At 24.5% G+C, this 17,722-nt stretch overlaps 1 protein-coding gene across 5 annotated transcripts; it reads left to right on the top strand.

Moving 5' to 3' along the window:
* The first annotated feature begins 2,270 nt into the window (after positions 1-2,270).
* LOC726262 (adenylate cyclase type 8-like) lies at positions 2,271-16,311 on the top strand. Of its 5 annotated transcripts, XM_026443089.1 has the most exons (22): positions 2,271-2,483; positions 3,412-3,559; positions 6,203-6,435; positions 6,868-7,025; positions 7,125-7,314; positions 7,747-7,931; positions 8,077-8,275; positions 9,045-9,203; positions 9,644-9,873; positions 10,221-10,357; positions 10,498-10,810; positions 10,879-11,085; positions 11,179-11,276; positions 11,452-11,571; positions 11,650-11,952; positions 12,024-12,308; positions 12,491-12,728; positions 12,816-12,942; positions 13,061-13,167; positions 13,291-13,554; positions 13,634-13,944; positions 16,206-16,311. In XM_026443089.1, the coding sequence occupies exons 2-21, from the start codon at positions 3,501-3,503 to the stop codon at positions 13,844-13,846; spliced, it is 3,825 nt and encodes a 1,274-aa protein (XP_026298874.1). In that variant the 5' UTR covers positions 2,271-2,483; positions 3,412-3,500; the 3' UTR covers positions 13,847-13,944; positions 16,206-16,311.
* The last annotated feature ends 1,411 nt before the right edge of the window (positions 16,312-17,722 follow it).

The raw sequence follows: 17,722 nt of genomic DNA, 5'->3' as shown, positions 1-17,722 counted from the left end.
TAAGACTCAATATTGTAACTTGATGTTACGTTACGGTAAAATATTATTTTTGATAATAATAACTTAATAAAAGGTGCCAATAAATATTAAAGTTTTCATAAGTATAATTGTTATTTTAAATAAGTTCCTTTGAAAATATTAACATATCACTAATATACGTGCAATAATTGAATCAGAATTTCAATCTATGTAATTTTTAATAATTCATAAATTTTACATGTAACTATGTAACGAATAGCTATTTATTTTCAATACAAACATATTATATATATGGAATATTAATATATTCGTGAGATATTTTTGAAGAACCAATTTAAAAAATAAAAAATTAGAAACACAAAAATTAGTTTATAAAAATATCAATTAAAACTTATTTAATTTATAAACAATTTAAGTTCATTGTTAAATGAAATGAGGTAGGAACAATGCTGGAAAAATAATATGAAATAATTATCTATATTATTTTTTTCCATATTGTCATCTCATTTCGTCTAAAGCAAACTTCAATTATTTATAATTTAATAAGTAAATTTTAATCAACATTTTTATATATCAATTTTTATATTTGCTTTAGCTTCTGTAATCAATTCCTCAAAAATTACAAATATATTTAAATATTTTTAAATATTTTTATAAATATATTAAAATTTTTACATATATATATATATATATATATATATATATTTAATTAAATTATATATATATTTAATTTTTATTTTTTTTTTTTCTTGCCAATTTTCGATTGTTAATTAAATATCAAAATCATTTTTTGAGATTTTACAAAACAAATATAGATAAGGAAAACAAATAATAGAAAAAGGACAGAGATAGAATCAAAACTTAGAAATTAGCGTCATTTTCAGAATGTCGCAAATAAATTAATCAAATAAAGAGGACAAATGATAAGAAGAAATAAAGATAAATTAAAATTAACTATTAGCGCCATCTTTTAATTGCCAAGAATATTTTCAAGACAGATAGATAAAGATACTGCTCAGTAGATAAAGCCAAAAGTAAGATAAGATAGAATAAAAATTGAGAGTTTGTGCCATCTTTTGAATATTTTTAGAAAAATAATTTAAAAATTTTTTTAGATATCTTTTGGTATTGAAGAGATAGCATTGATAGTCAATTCTTATTCTATTTCTTTTCTTATCATTTGTTTATTTGATTTAGTTTCATTTATGATATTTTGATGAGATGGCGCTATTATTCTAATTTTTAACTTTATCTTTCTGTCCTTATTTGCTTTTTCTTGTCTATATCTTGTCTATATTATAAATTTATGCATTTAAAAGATAATTTTGAAAAAAGTTGTAAATTTTTAAGAAATGTTGTAAATATTACTTTAAAAAACATTAAATTCCAAAATTTGAAAAAATATAATTTTAATTTATGAAAATATAGCCTATAATTGGTAATTTTATACAATTAGTCTAATTTTTATTATTTTTTTTAATTTTAATTTATATCACAATATCTCAAGAATTCGAGAAATTACCAATTATATTTTTTGATATAAAATTATAAATTTAAACAAAAATTTTAAATGTTAATATTTAATATTAATTAAATTTCGATTATTATGAAAACATGGAGATAGCATACGAAATTTTTTTATTTCTAAGAATAAAAATTTGTTATTCATAGCATGCATTATCATCACTATTTACATACATATTAAAAGCAAGATTTTTAAAATTCTAAATAAATTATATGTTTTTTTAATTATATACATTTCTATTTTATATATTTAAAATCATGACTTCCTGCGTATGCTGCATTTATTGATCGGTATGATGAATAAATTGCATTTATATTAAATGTGTATTTGGATTATAAATCATGTGTATTAGAAAGTGTACGCATTATGTCAATGATCATCGATTATTATGTTTATTATATGTTGATTTCAATTATTCAATTTCATTTATTTTCATTTATTCAATTTTAGTAAACCTGCAATATGAAAATATTTATATTCATGTTTTAAAATTATTTTTATTGATGTATAAAATCTTAAATCAATTTTCAAAAGTAATATTTTTTATATAAATTTTACAAAAAATTTGATAAAAAATAGATTTTTTTTCTACGTTATTAAATTATATAATAAATTAAAAATTCTAATCTATATATTTTTAAGATTATAGTTTTATATTGTTTATTATTATTTACTACCATTTCTCAAATATCCCTTCTTTTTTGTTCTACGCTAGAGGGGGTGAAGCAAGCTATTTGACGTCAAGAGAGCCATCGCGCGGTGACAAGTTTACGTTATATTCACTCGTTTGAAGTTCTGGTACTGACTCGGTAACCGATTTCGCTCATAGAAGCGCGGGTTTTATCGTTAGCGAATGCACTCTCGCGATTTTCGACATTTGTCACTAGTTTCGCTCGTGGGTAGTAATCTTGATGCTGGATCGAAGCAATCTTATAGAATTGCTTGTTTATTTTTATCAACTGTAGACGGGAGACGACAGGTAACGTAAAAACAAAATTCAAATATTTCATTCATCAAAATTATTCCATTTTTTTACCATTTCAGCGTTTTCTCTTCTTACTCGCTTTTTAATAATCTCGTCGGTATTCGTGAATCTTTTATCCATGATTGAATTATCACGGATCATTTTTAATTGTGTTTTCAAATTTAATCACTATCAGTGAAGATGTTTAAAAACATTAATAGCTAATTTATTTCAATTTGATAAATATTCTATTATTTTAAAAATATTTTTTAATAATTTTTGAGATATCTATTTATTAAATGTAAAAATAAGTTCCATTGTTGTGTGATGTTATAATGTAATCATTTTTCATGAAGACCGAGGAAAATCTATTATTATGATATCTTTATATAATATTATTATATTTTTTAGAAAATTTTTATGTGAATAATTATTTAATTTAATAAGAATAACAATAATAATAATAATAATATCCAAGATATTGCGAAAAAGAAGGGAAAACACTTAAATATTGCAGTACTATATAATATTTGATTAGGATAAAAGATATGTACAATGAAAATACTAGAATAAAGATATGTACAATAAAAATACTAAATGAAACTAATAAGAAAATGAAATTTTGATTGTACATTAATATGGACAGATATTTTTTGTTTCCGGATACGTCTTTCGGAAATCTGTTGGCGCGATCGAACTTGACTAGTTCGAATGTAAAAGAAAGGATTATAATTTTAAAATAACTTCATACCAACATTTTGATCATTAAGAGAAAAAAAAATAAATCAAATCAAACAAGCAAGTCAAAGATGAAATTTCCTGATATATGTTTGCAATTTGATAAAATAAAAATTGTTCTGTTGGTGCGGTAAAAAGAAAAAATTTGAACCAGGGCGGGTCATTAGAGAAATTGGCTTTCTTTTTTAACAAGTTCTGGTTTAAGGTGTGTGAAAATGCCGGATACTAAGGCAATTGCACAGCTGACAATCACAACGTGAGCAGTTGTTCGTTTCGCGGATCATCCGGGGGATAATGATTACAGAACAGACCTGGAGCATGATGCTGGACAGTGATGTCGCGGGCATCAATGAGTAAGTATTTACCTTTTCCTCCATTTTTCTTTTATTTTTTTTACACGCGATGAAAAAAAATGATAGTAGGTACATAATTATATCACGCAAGGAAGACTCAATTATTTCTTTGTTTAATGCGACACATCATTAACACAATAACACTGTTCGGTAAGTTTCATATTTTGCAGGTGTATCGAACGAGATTTTTTTGTGTTCTTCCAAATAGTGTAACACACCTCTCGACGTGCTTACACATGCACACACTTGATACTGTTCACAATGGACACTATGCTTTGTTTTCTTTTTTTCTTTTTTTTTTCTTCGTTTCTTTGTATGCAGTGGCTTTAATAATATCTGGGATGATAGATCACGATGTACGTGTAAGAAATGTATCTGGATCGATAGTGCTACACATTTAAAAATATGTGTGCACTAATTATGATGTATCATCTATATGTATTTTTACGCGAACACTATTTTTCGAGTTCATAAAACGTTTTGACAACGTGTGAATGTTAGTCAAATATGTTTTCATAGAATTTTTTGTGCAAAAATTGTTTTTAAGAATTTTCCCATTCTTATTTATAAATGAAAATAATTGAATTATCATATTCTATTATGTATATTTTTTTAATTTTTTATTTTTTTTGTTTAATATATCATATACATTTTATAATTTTAAAACATTTTAAGTTTCATTGAGAATTTTACAAAATCAAATATTTTAATAAAAAATTAAAGATAATTAAGAAGATAATTAAGAATTTTTTTATTTATAAAAAAAAATTATATAATTTCTTATTTTTTTTAATTTATTGTAATATTATCTTTGATTTAATAATATTAAGATAATTATTATTTTTTTATTCATTTTTATCAATAATTTTTTTATTAATTTTTTTGTTTTATATATGTTATTCTTTTTATATTTTAAATTGAAGATGCATGTATGAGATTTTATTATTTATAACACACAAAGGATATCTAATATTAACTGCACATTTTACATAAATATAATTCAAAGTTAGCAATTGTTTTTTACTTAGAAAATATTGCAATGGAGAAATATAGAATTATTTCAAATAAAATAAAGAAAAAATTTAATTTATTTCGAAAATAATGAATTATTTTACTATTTTCCATTAATCATTAAAAGTAAACTTATTTCGTGAATTGATTTCATTTATTGTTTCATTATAAAATAGAATTCCTAGGAAGAATCAATATTAAAATTATTTATCAATACACAAATAATATTATATAATTTAAAAATCTATTAAATATGATCATGTTAAAAATTTAAAAACAATAAAAGTTGTTACCTACTTATCGTGACCTGCATCAAAGTGTTTTGCAACTATTTTATTTATATAAGGCTCAAAATAATTAGGGGATTGTGAACACTTTGTGAATTATCCAATAGTTCATAAGTTATGAAAAATTCATATTTACAAATTTTTATATTTATATTTAAATTTTGTAAAATATGCAAATAGAACTTTTTATTCTATTAGTTAAATTTTAAATATTAATAATTATATCATGTATATAAAATATCATTTTTATTAATTTATTAATTATTATTTTTTTTATATAATCAATATATTTTTTTATTATAAATATATAATATATAATATATAATATATTATATATATTATATAATATATAATATATAATATATAATATATTATATATATTATATATGATATATTATATATTATATATAACGTGTTTTAGAAAGTTGATGAGAAACTTTAAGAAAATTATAAATTGTATGTAATAATTTATAATAAAAATATAATATTGTAATACAAATTTTGCAGTATATAAACCGTTATTAAATAAAATAAAAATAAATTAATTGTTTGTAATATAATATAATAAAATAACAAAATAGTATATTTATACATTTTTTATTACTACTGCTGAATAACATCGGTACAACGTAATGTTAAAGTGCATTATGTTTACTTTGTTTGATTTAACGACTTATTCGATAAGATGTAGATAGAAGTGAACTAATAAAATTTCTTATGTTGTTAATATTATTACTTCTTTTATATTTAAATTTGAAAAGATTTTATAATTCTGAAATGATATTTCCTAATGATATTTTTTTTATTTTAAATTTACAATCAATTCTTACAGAGAATTATAAATATATATAGTATAAATAAATTAAATATAACCTCCATGAGAGAAAATTAATTACATACATAAATAAATACAATATTTGTCATGTGAAATATAATATGCGTGATTATATCAATCTATATTAATGATATTTGAATTTTTTATATTTAGTAAACTAACTTTTTTATCCTTTTTGATGTGTACTATAAATTTTTGAAGTCTCGCATCTACTTTCCAAGACACTGTATATTTTAATAATTTTAATAATGAAAATATTAATATGTTAAATATTTTATAATTTAAAATAAAATTTAAAATACTTTTTAAAAATATTAATTTATTATAAATATTATTAATATTAAAAAAATACACGATCTTCTAATTGCTTTGTGCAATACAAAAATATACATACTTAATATGTATTTAGTATGTATTCGTGTATCAATTTCTTAAATGTTTTAGATGTTCTTGAAAATATTATTTATCTAAATTTAATTAATAATTCGTGATACTTTTTAACGTCGATAGGTTGAGTATTTCCCCGAGGAAACAATTATGGATCAAGGCTGTGAAGAAGCTAACTTCCGAGCGGCTGGGGAGGGAAGGATTGGCGGCATGGGAAGACCGGAAGTCCAACAACGATCCGGAAGTTCCAGACATCAACGAAACAACCGATCCAATCGAGGATGCGGATATTTCTACCGACCCGGATGTAGTTCTTGCTGAGGAGCCTGTCGATACTGAATCTCAAGCGCAACGAGGTTTGCTTATATATATATTTAATAATTTCTTTATAAATTCTTCAGAAATTTTTACTATAAATTATTAAATATTCTTTGACAAAAAAAAAAGATATCAAAAAATTAAAAGATAGTAAAAAAACCGTTTTACAATAGTTGTTTTGCATAAATATAAAAATTCTTGAAAATATAAAAAATGTTTATTGATTAAATATTTTAAGAAATCAGTGCTATTATTCTAATAATTTATTTTTTACAATCACAAAATATATATTTATAATAATGATATTGATTCATTAATATTCGATTAATTATTTTCAATATTTTATATTATATCTTGTTCATCTGATAAATATTTATCTGATAAACATTATTTAACATTCCACTCATATTATTATTAATTTTTATTATATATTACAACCTTCGACTATAAATAGGATTGGATATTTTCAGATGTTTTCAAGAAAGGCGTGCTTTATAAGGGAATATTTTGTCCATCGTTGTCGAATAGCTTCCATAGCAAACAATTAGAGACATCGTATTTGCATTATTCAAATCGTCAACGGCAGAAATCATTGATCATGTTGAATATCGTTGATCTTAGTCTAAAGGTAAACTAATTCTTAAATAATTATTACTTTGATTTTATGAAATATATTCTGAATATCGTTTCTTATTTTCTATTTCATATCATGTAATGATGATGTCAGATCATTCTTATGGCGATATGGTTATGGAAGAGAGACAAAAATAGTAGTGGTTTAGTCGAGTCCTTATCTTGGGTATCCTGCTGTATGGCGGCAAACTTGGTTGTTTGCATTCTTGGCTGGTGGCGGTGCTTTTCCAATAATTATTTATATTGGGCTTCCATATTCACTTGGTTACTGATCAATTCACAAGGTGATGATATAAAAATATATATTACATGTAACTTTTAATTATATTTCTTTCTTTTTTTTTGCGAATGGAGGATTTTTTTTGTAACTAAACATAAAAGTCGATGCATGTATAGCATCGTGCAATGTTTTAATATATATTCATAAAGATACATATATATGGGAAGATTGTATCTTTGTTTACCGAATAGAGTTTTGCTCCACTGGTTCGTGCGTTGGCGGTCCAGCGAATTGCTTGAATGTTCAGCGAACCATAGAGAGAGAGAAAGAGAGAGAGACGCGATGGAACAAACTTATAAAATCTAGGCATGGGTTACTATTGATTGACTATCCTCTACCATTATTTAAAATTAACAATCATTACGCTTTGACGAAATGAGGTTTCGAATTGAAAATGAATTTATTTTATGTATCAATGTCTTCATGTTAATTGCAGGTTTTATAGGAGCTGGTTTAGATTTCTCTAGTCAACAACGTCTTATGTGGTATATTTTGTTTGTCGTATACGCGCCATACGCCATGTTGCCATTACCTTTGAGATGGTGTGTCCTTGCCGGTTATGGGACAGCTTTAACTCACATGGTGATGGCAGGAATAACTTTATTACGAGATCCAACATATGTAAGAATCCTTGATTTATATTTTGATTTATTTTTCCAAGTTAATTCTTCTATTCCTTGATTATCAATCTTTGTTTTTTTTTAGTGCAATACTCTTTGATTTCGCAGCTTTCTTTAAATACATATATTTAATTTTGCAATTGCAGTTGCATGATATTACGTGCATAGTTCGTATGCTAACAACCAACGTCCTTCTTTATCTTGCAATGAATCTAGCTGGCATGTACACTAAATATTTGACAGACAGAGGACAGAGACAGGCTTTTCTTGAAACGCACAGATCTATGGAAACCCGGCAACGGACTCAAAATGAGAACAATCGACAAGAAAAGTTACTTCTTTCTGGTGAGACAGAATTTTCAAATTCATTAACCAAACTTCTTATTAATGATTTTTTTTTCAATTTAATTCTAAATTCTTTTAAATTTTTTAACATTTAGCAATTTATAATATTATTTTTCACAAATTTTAAAATATCAATATATAGAAATATTTATTACATTAAATAGAAATGATGTGATATTTGCTGAAAGAACATTATTTAAATTAAACTTGTTATTTTGTAATTGTTTGCACAATTAATTGGATGAGTTTAGAGACAATATATATATATATATATATATATATATATATATATATATATGTATATAGTATAAATGTGTTACACGTGTATCACGTATTGGTGCAAATATTCCGATACGTATTCAAGTATATTTATATATATGTTGAACATGTCGAACATAGTCTAATAAAAACGCATGGGGTTGCGCCGCAAGCATGGGGTTCGTCAGCGCGTGTAACTTGCTCAGCCGAGTGTCAAAAAGGGTCACTAGACACTTTCACCCGATTGCGCCAGATATGTTTTACCGATAGCCTAGCAGTATTTTGCTTTTATGTATTATCGATTTTTCGACGATTATTTATTTAGGAAGTATAAGTAACATACAATGGAATAAAACAAAATAAATAATTCCGTTACTCTTGCTTGGATATGGAAGAATAAAGAAATGATTGATTAATTAATATCATGCCATTTTGATTATAGCGATCTATGATTTCCTATAATGTTTTTTAATGTGTAATCAAATTTTATAATTGATTAATTTTTTTATAGTTTTACCAGATTTCGTGGCTAAAGAAATGATCCGTGATATTGCTCGTGAAACTGCTCGAGGTGGAACGATCTCTTTCACACCTAATCAATTTCATAGAATATATATTCATCGTTATGAAAATGTTAGCATACTTTTTGCTGATATCAAAGGTTTCACTGGTATGTAATTATTCACTCATGATAGTAAACTGCACTAATTTTACTATTTTTAGAACTATAATATTGAAATTCTTAAACAAATTCATAAATAATATGTAATTGTTTAAGAATCTATTATTTTCTATATCGATATTTGTACGTATCAATGTTTTACCTCTTTTTCTAATTTTTAATTTTTCACATAATTTATATAATACGTATTAATATTTTTTAAAATATATTTTTATTCCTATGTTTCTATGAAGATATCAAAATGGTAAAAATTATGTTATTGATATAAGAATATAATTTATTTTAAATAATTATATTAGTTATTCGTTTTTATTTCATATTAATTTTCATTAGCAAAAAATTTTATGTTACTAATTGCAATTTTGAAATATTTTTACAAATTTCTTGATTGAACAATTTAATCTATGGCATTAATTTTTACTATAAAGCTTTAGCCAGCCAGTGTAGTGCTCAAGAACTCGTCAAAGTATTAAATGACTTATTCGCTCGTTTCGACAAGCTTTCCGCAGAAAATCACTGTTTACGTATTAAATTGCTTGGAGATTGTTATTATTGTATATGTGGATTACCGATTGCCAGAAGTGATCATGCTCATTGTTGTGTAGAAATGGGTTTACATATGATTAAAGCAATAAGAGATGTGCGATATACAACAAAGGTATTTAAATTTTTAATATTATTTTGTATGTTTTTAAATACTTAAAATATTTAAAATATATTGTCAATAGTTATTACTGTAGTAATTTTGTTTAAATGAAAGATTTATTTATAGCAATCTTCCATTCAATTTAAAATTTGCAGTAAGTTATTATATGTTAAAAAAATAATTTTTTAATAATTGCATATGCATATGATTTTAAAATCTTCCATTAAATATCCATTAAAATTAATTAAATATAAATTATAATTTCTTAATAAATAATATATAATATATATAGTATTAAAAATTAAAAAAAATATAATATTATATAAATATATAATATAAAAAAAATTGATTTCATTTAGGTTGATTTAAATATGAGAATAGGGATTCATAGTGGTTCAGTATTGTGCGGCGTACTTGGTCTTCGAAAATGGCAATTCGATGTTTGGTCTTACGATGTAACATTGGCTAATCATCTCGAAAGTGGAGGAATACCAGGGTAAAAAATATCATTTTTCACAAAATTATAAATATATTCTACGAATGATACATATATACAATATTTCTTCTTTTATAATAAATTTGATAAAAATTTGATTAGATACATTAAAAAAAAATAGATATATATATAAATTTCAGAAGAGTACATATATCGGAGGATACTTTAAATTGTTTGAATGACGTATATGAAGTGGAGCCGGGAAACGGAACCGAAAGAGATAATTATTTAAAAGAAAGAAATGTAGTTACGTATTTAATTAAACAGGTGGAACCTTTAAGATCGAGACGACGATATTCTTCGCGACCAAAAATATGGTCTGAGGATGATATGAATAAAGGTAAAAAGAGCTTCAAATTGAACAATCCATTAGCTACAAATAGTAGTGCTCCAAATTCCTCCACTGAAGATGATATTGGGGTAGACTGGACACCAGAAATACCATTTGAAAACGTTTGTATTTAATAATTATTAAAACTACAAAAATCTTAAAAATTTAATGATTCGTTATATTTTTATAGTTAAATACTGCGACATCGGTTAGTAATTTGGAATCGGAATACCTCGAAGAAGAAAATGGTTCTGCAAAGAGCAATAAAGCTGTATCTGCTGCATCCGTTGAAAAATTGAAAACTGCAGGTCTTGAAACCGCGAGTAATAAGCGCATGAGATCGGCGAATATAAATGCTTGGACTTTGCGTTACAATGATGAAAGTTTAGAATCAAAGGTAAATTCAGTGTTAATAATTAATTTAATTAAATTTAATTAAATTTTAATCTTTCTTTACGATATGAATATTTTCTATTTTATATATTTATAGTTTGGTCAATTACGCGAGGATATGTTTAAATCCAATATGATTTGTTGTTTTGTCGTGTGGATATTTATTGCAATTTGTCAAGCAGTAATATTACCAGAGTAAGTAATTATATTTTTAAAAATTCTATTTTAATTATCAGTGTTTTATATAATGATTATCTTTAAAAATAATTTTCTAATCTTTGAAATACACTTTAAAAAATTAAATATCATAAATTGTGATATTTATCAAGAAACTAAAAACATATTAATTTATATTATTTCTCTCATACAGCTGTATTATTCTTTTGGGTTCGTTACTGTTGACGACGCTCATTTTAGTAGCATCGTCTATTCTAGTGATGGCAGAAGAATTCAAAACTTTGCCAACATATTTACAACACGCTTCTTCGATGTTAGTTCACAACAAGCAGCACCGAACAATCTTTATATGCAGCGTAATTAGTTTGATGGCTTTGACATCGATCGTTAGTGTTTTAGCGTGTCCAATGTCGATTCGACAATATCCTGAAGCTCTGGAACTCCAACAGCAACCATTAATGAATCCAACGTTGCAACCAGAACGATTAGTAGCGCCGACTGTTGGTCTTGATCAATTTATTTTGACATTTCTGGAAGCTGCTCTTCGCGACGAATCCTCAGAAGAACAAAAGGACGTTTCTTCTAAAGAGAATCAAACTGTATCCCATAGTTCTAATGATGAAGAACTACAAACGAATCTTATCAAGGCCAGGGCTAGTTTGGCGAAAGGTCAAAGAAGAAAAGAGTTCTTCAGGTTTTATAGACATGAACGAATACCATAAACTCCTGATTGGAAGAAATTATAGCAGATTTTTTTCAAAATAGGGATGAAGACATCATCTCGGGAAGAATCTTGTCGACATCGGAAACAAAACCTCAAGTGGAATCTTTGTATTCGCTGGACTATGACGAGGACATCGTTTTGGGGACTTGCGTTAGACCGGAATACATTGTATTCACGTGGATCTTATGTTTGATCGCATTAGCTTCTGCATTGAAATTATATTATTTAGTAAAGACGGCATTGGCTACAATCATCGTGTCCATTTATGCCGTATTAATTCTCGTAGTCTGCAAGGATTTCTTTACGGTTCCTAATGAAGAGGATTCGTAAGTCGTGTTTAATATTTGGCGTTGAATGAAATTTAAATTCTTCCATAACATAATTCAAGAAAGATTAAAATAATAAAATATTGAAAATATATATTTTTTATATTTGATATTAAAAATATCAAAAAACTTATTGCTAAAATAATGATATAGTGATATATAATAATTATTTGTATTTCTAGAATGTCGATACCTCTCTCGGCACAAATGCTTACATTTCTATTAGTATTCTTGGTGATGGTTACATATCACGGTAGATTAGTAGAAGTAACATCTAGATTAGATTTCCTTTGGAAACAGCAAGCTGAAAGAGAGTTAAGTGACATGATTGAATCACGGCACAATAACATGCAACTATTAAAAAATATACTACCAGATCATGTAGCTCATCATTTTTTAACCCAAGACAGAGCACCTGAGGTATAATTTTATATTTTTAATTTGTTAACGAGTTTGTTAATTTAATGAATATTATAATTTTTTCTTAATACATTTCTTCATACGTAGGAGTTATATTCTCAATCACGTGATAAAGTTGGAGTGATGTTCGCTAGTGTTCCAAATTTTACAGAATTTTATTCAGAAGATGTTAATAAAGGAATGGAATGTATACGTTTATTGAATGAAATTATTGGTAATATATTTATAGTTGAAGTGAAAAAAATTTTGTTATTTTGGACATTTAAAAATATTTGTTATTTATTACTAATATAATTTATTCAATAATGAATATATATTTTAATTATTTTTAGCCGATTTTGACGAACTCCTGGACGAAAATCGATTTCATTGCATAGAAAAGATAAAAACAGTCGGAGCTACTTATATGGCAGCTTCTGGTCTGAATCCTTGTCAAAATGTAATTATAAATGATATATAATTTTTTTTATTTTCTATACAATAATACAATAATTAAACTTTGATCAATTTTTAACTTCATCATCTCTTTTATAAAATTATATAATATTAATATTTTTTCTAGGATAAAAATAAAGATGATATGGAGCATTTATGTAGACTAGTGGATTATGCAGTAGCTATGCGACTCCGTCTTGAAGATGTAAACATACACTCGTTCAATAATTTTGATTTAAGAGTAGGTATAAGCTGTGGTCCATTAGTAGGTGGTGTAATCGGTGCTCGAAAACCTGTATTCGATATTTGGGGTAACACGGTAAACTTGGCTTCCCGTATGGATTCTACAGGTGTTATGGGAAAAATACAAGTTCCACAGGATATTGCTAGAGTAATTAAAGAATATACATTTAAAAAAAAAGATTATTTTTTATATATGCAAATTACATATTTGATTTATATTTAAATAGTTTTTGGAATCGAGAGGATATCAGACACAGAAGAGAGGACTTATCGAAGTTAAAGGAAAAGGAACAATGGAGACGTATTTCGTATTGGGCAAAGGGACTTTGCAACAAGAAAGTTCGACTAAGCATACTGCAAGATGTCGAAGTCTTGCAGCAGTTGTTTATGGTGTTGTTCAAGCACGTCGTAAGCAAATGCGGGCACTTAGAAGGACATAAATATCATATTTATATCAAAAATTTTTTTTTGATTCGTTGGTGCCTAGTTATGTATGTACAAATGGTTCACCTTTAAATTAATGCAGTTAAGGTATAAGGTAAGATAAAATGAATGATTTCTTTATTTTTAAAGATAAAAAATTTTTTAAAAATTATTCATTTAAAAAAGAAAAAAGATTTAAATGAATTCATATTTATATTTTCTCGTTATTTTAACATTAATAACTATTGTTATTATTTTATTATTATTACATTATTATTTTATTGCTCAGAAAAACTATTTTAAATTATAAGATCAAATAATTTATTTTTTGATATTACTTTTAATAATTTCGAACATTTTTTTCGAGTTGTAAAAAATTGTTTATTCATAAACAAAAAAGATTGTATATTTTAAATATTTCTCAGAAAAGTTTATTCAAAAAAACATAATGTGATATTTCATTCAAATGTAATTTATTGCTACTATATTATATTATATTATATAGTATATTATATTTGCTTAAAATATTTTTTCTCCATCTTAATATAAAAATCATTAGATATTCTATTTTAGATGATTCTTCCAGTATTAAAATTTAAAAAACAATGGACATTTATAGTTAACATATTACCCAATACATTTTCTTTTTTGGAAAATTGGATAATATATTAATAAATATGTTCTAGTAATATTTATGATTAGATCAATGTAAATTAATTCTATTTTGTATCTCTATTATTAAATTATTCAACTCACTTTTTTTCTTAGCAATTATATAGAAATATAATTTTTGCTTTTTGCTTATTCTATTATTTAAGAATTTATTATTTAAGAATTTTAATAAATATAAAAGTACGATAATTATTATTTATAAAGAATTATAAAATAGTGACATTTTATTTTATAAATGGATATATTTCAAAAAGTATTTTGAATTAAATAAAAAAAGACATCCTTAAAAAATACTAAGTATTTACAAATAAATTCATTAATAGAAAGTTTCAAGTATATTTCAAAATCACCTATTTTCTATTTATTAGTAACTTCATTTTTATTATTTATTAGTAAAGTTCATTTAAATTTTGCAATTTAATTTTTAAAACTAAAATTTTTTATTATTATTTTAATGAAATCATTAAGTAAAGCTTTAAGTATAAAATTATTCAAGGTAATATGGATATTCTTGAAGTATCCTTGAAATTATGATTTATCGACTTTCTATTGATAGTTGTGTTTTTAATTCATTGTACTTTTCATTATATATCTATTTATCGTTAAGTTAAAATAAATTTTCTTAGGAAAAAACTATTTTCTTTAAACAAAAAATGATATAAAATTTTTTGTTTTTAAATAATTAAAACTACGCAATTGTTGCATAATTGAAAATAAAATTGAAAATAATCTCACGAATCAATTTTATGTTCAATGTATTAATGAATTCTTATAAATTTTTAATTTTCTATTTTTTCTTTATATTTTCTTTATTTAAGATAATTAGAATTCAATATCTGTAAATAATAATTTGACATATACAGAGAATAATAATAATAAAATTAGAAAATATATACATATATTTATAAAATAAAAATATTATAAAGTATATAATAAAAGATTAATTGAATTATAATATGACACATTCATTGGGATAAAAATAAATAAATTAATAATTAAAAAGACTAAAATAATTAATTAAATAATCTTTGATCCATATATAATGAATGATAAAGAATTTCCTGAATTTGTTATTGAATTTGATTCAATTTTAAGTTGATATGTTATAAGGAAATAAGAAATAATACAAATAGTATTTTTGGGAAAAGTCAATTTAATAATAATTGCAGGGCAGCAGCATTGTGTTGATAATCATAATGTACAGCACAGTCGAGCTCTGTGTAACTCTATATTACATTATTATGGTAAACACAATATATTTTAATTAACTGTAATAATAATTCATGATAATAATAGTTGTAATGATAATAATAAGGCTAGCTACAGCATGATCTCCCGCATAAAGGGATCACCCGATCCAAACTGTACACTTTTACAACATACTTCATAATAATAATCTAATTACATTAATTATAATTAGGTAATCATTACAATCTGAACCTAATTAGAAGAATGTTTGCGACACGTAGGAGGGACCGCATGCCTTGACTTTTCGAGAAATTAATGCGAAAGACCAAAAAAATTCATGTTTCCCATATATTTTCTCTATTTTAAAATTCTACATATTCCTCTGTCTAAAGTGAGAGAAGTTTTGTGTGTGTATCTACATTGATTTCTCGAAAGCAAAGGTATTTTTCTTTCTTTTAAAATGTTCTTTTCCATTCTTTCTTTTTTTTTTTTTTTTCATTTTGTCTCTTTTTTCAGGTATAAAGGCACTGTACACGTAAACATACAATATCATAGAAGAGCGCTATAGGCGGTCCAGATGGTACTTTTTAAACAGTAAAACGTGCCCGTTTAAAAATATCAATATGATCTTTTTTCTTTCTTCCTTTTTCATTTATTTACTTTTTTCTTTCATTGTTACGATGCTACGCACTTAAAATAGGGAGCGGTTTCCTTCGATTCTAGCTGCATTGGTCAACGCTATATTCTCTTCGATATTATATCTTAAACATTAAGAAAAAATATAGATGACTATTATATCAGAATGTGCAGAATTCACGGTAACTATTTAGGAGGAAATAATTGGTCAATGCGATCAGAAGTTAAGAAAACGCTCCGGTTTAAAGGTGGGATTTGTTTATCACAATTTGGCAGTGAATGTTTTCACATTTAAAATACAGTTTTACAAGTTTTAAGCTACGTGTTTTGTGAATTAGGTATCATAATTTTTTTCGTTTCCATTTTTCATGCTATGGTTTTGCTACATTTCGCTTTACATTACAGATGAATTCGAAAATATTATTTCTTCTTTGTTATAGTCAGTTGTACAGAAAAAATAAATTTTTTTTTATGTTTGTTTTGTTAACTTCATTTGGTAAGTCAGAACTTAAATACTTCATACATTATTTAGCGAAAATACATTTTATGTATGTCCTTTAATTTTTTGTTTTTATTTTTTCCTTTGCTTTTCGAAGTACTTACGCAATTTCGTATGTGCGCCATTTTATGAATTTCAAAATATTTCTGAAGATGAAATGAATACAAAAGAATTTCTTAATTTCTTTTGATAATTTTCTAGCATTTGTGCGCAATACTAAATTGCATAATTTTCTAAAATTCACCAATGTTACATTATTCCTTGATCAGTATCAAAATACAAGACTTTGAAAAATCTGCTTATGTGCAGGATAGACAACTGAGTGATTATTACAAAGATGTATTTGTTATATAATTCTGCTCTCCTACTTATTCTCTGATTTTACAAAAATCAAATATTTACAGTTACTTACATTTTATTAAATGATAAGTTAATATAACTACTGTTCTCAAGTTCTCTGACTTTTTTCCATTAATTAAATTTATAGTTCATTATACGAATAACGCAATTTAAATTTAATTAAATAAAAGAAAATATTAGAATATTAAGATGTACATATATAGTATATATTTCGACTAGTGAATGTAAACTATCTAAAAACCAATTAAATTATAACTAAAACACAAATGGTATTTGAAAGCTTACATTAACTAGTCTACTATTTCAAATAATATATTTTATCAATCCTAATATTTCTTTATATTTCCTTTAATTTATAAAATATGCCATTTCTGCAGGTTGTTAAAAAATCTAGTATATTATTTAGGAAATATAATTTTATTGTTTAGATAAAAAGTAGATTATTTATTTTTTTTATTCTCTATTTTTGAACTAGAGATCTTTGTTTAAATTAATTATCATAATTAAATTTAATGATAAAATTTAATTAATAAGAATA

This window comes from Apis mellifera, linkage group LG10, assembly GCF_003254395.2.
Source record: "Apis mellifera strain DH4 linkage group LG10, Amel_HAv3.1, whole genome shotgun sequence".
Taxonomy (NCBI): domain Eukaryota; kingdom Metazoa; phylum Arthropoda; class Insecta; order Hymenoptera; family Apidae; genus Apis; species Apis mellifera.
Note: the sequence above shows the minus strand (reverse complement) of the source record. Positions and strands in the feature narration are given on the sequence as shown.

Bases quoted from the DNA above. Each gene is read 5' to 3' on its own strand.
- LOC726262 (XM_016914561.2), top strand. From the start codon at position 3,501: ATGATTACAGAACAGACCTGGAGCATGATGCTGGACAGTGATGTCGCG. The intron at 3,560-6,202 runs GTAAGTATTTAC...TAACGTCGATAG, and splicing joins GATGTCGCGGGCATCAATGA to GTTGAGTATTTCCCCGAGGA. The intron at 7,026-7,124 runs GTAAACTAATTC...TGATGATGTCAG, and splicing joins TCGTTGATCTTAGTCTAAAG to ATCATTCTTATGGCGATATG.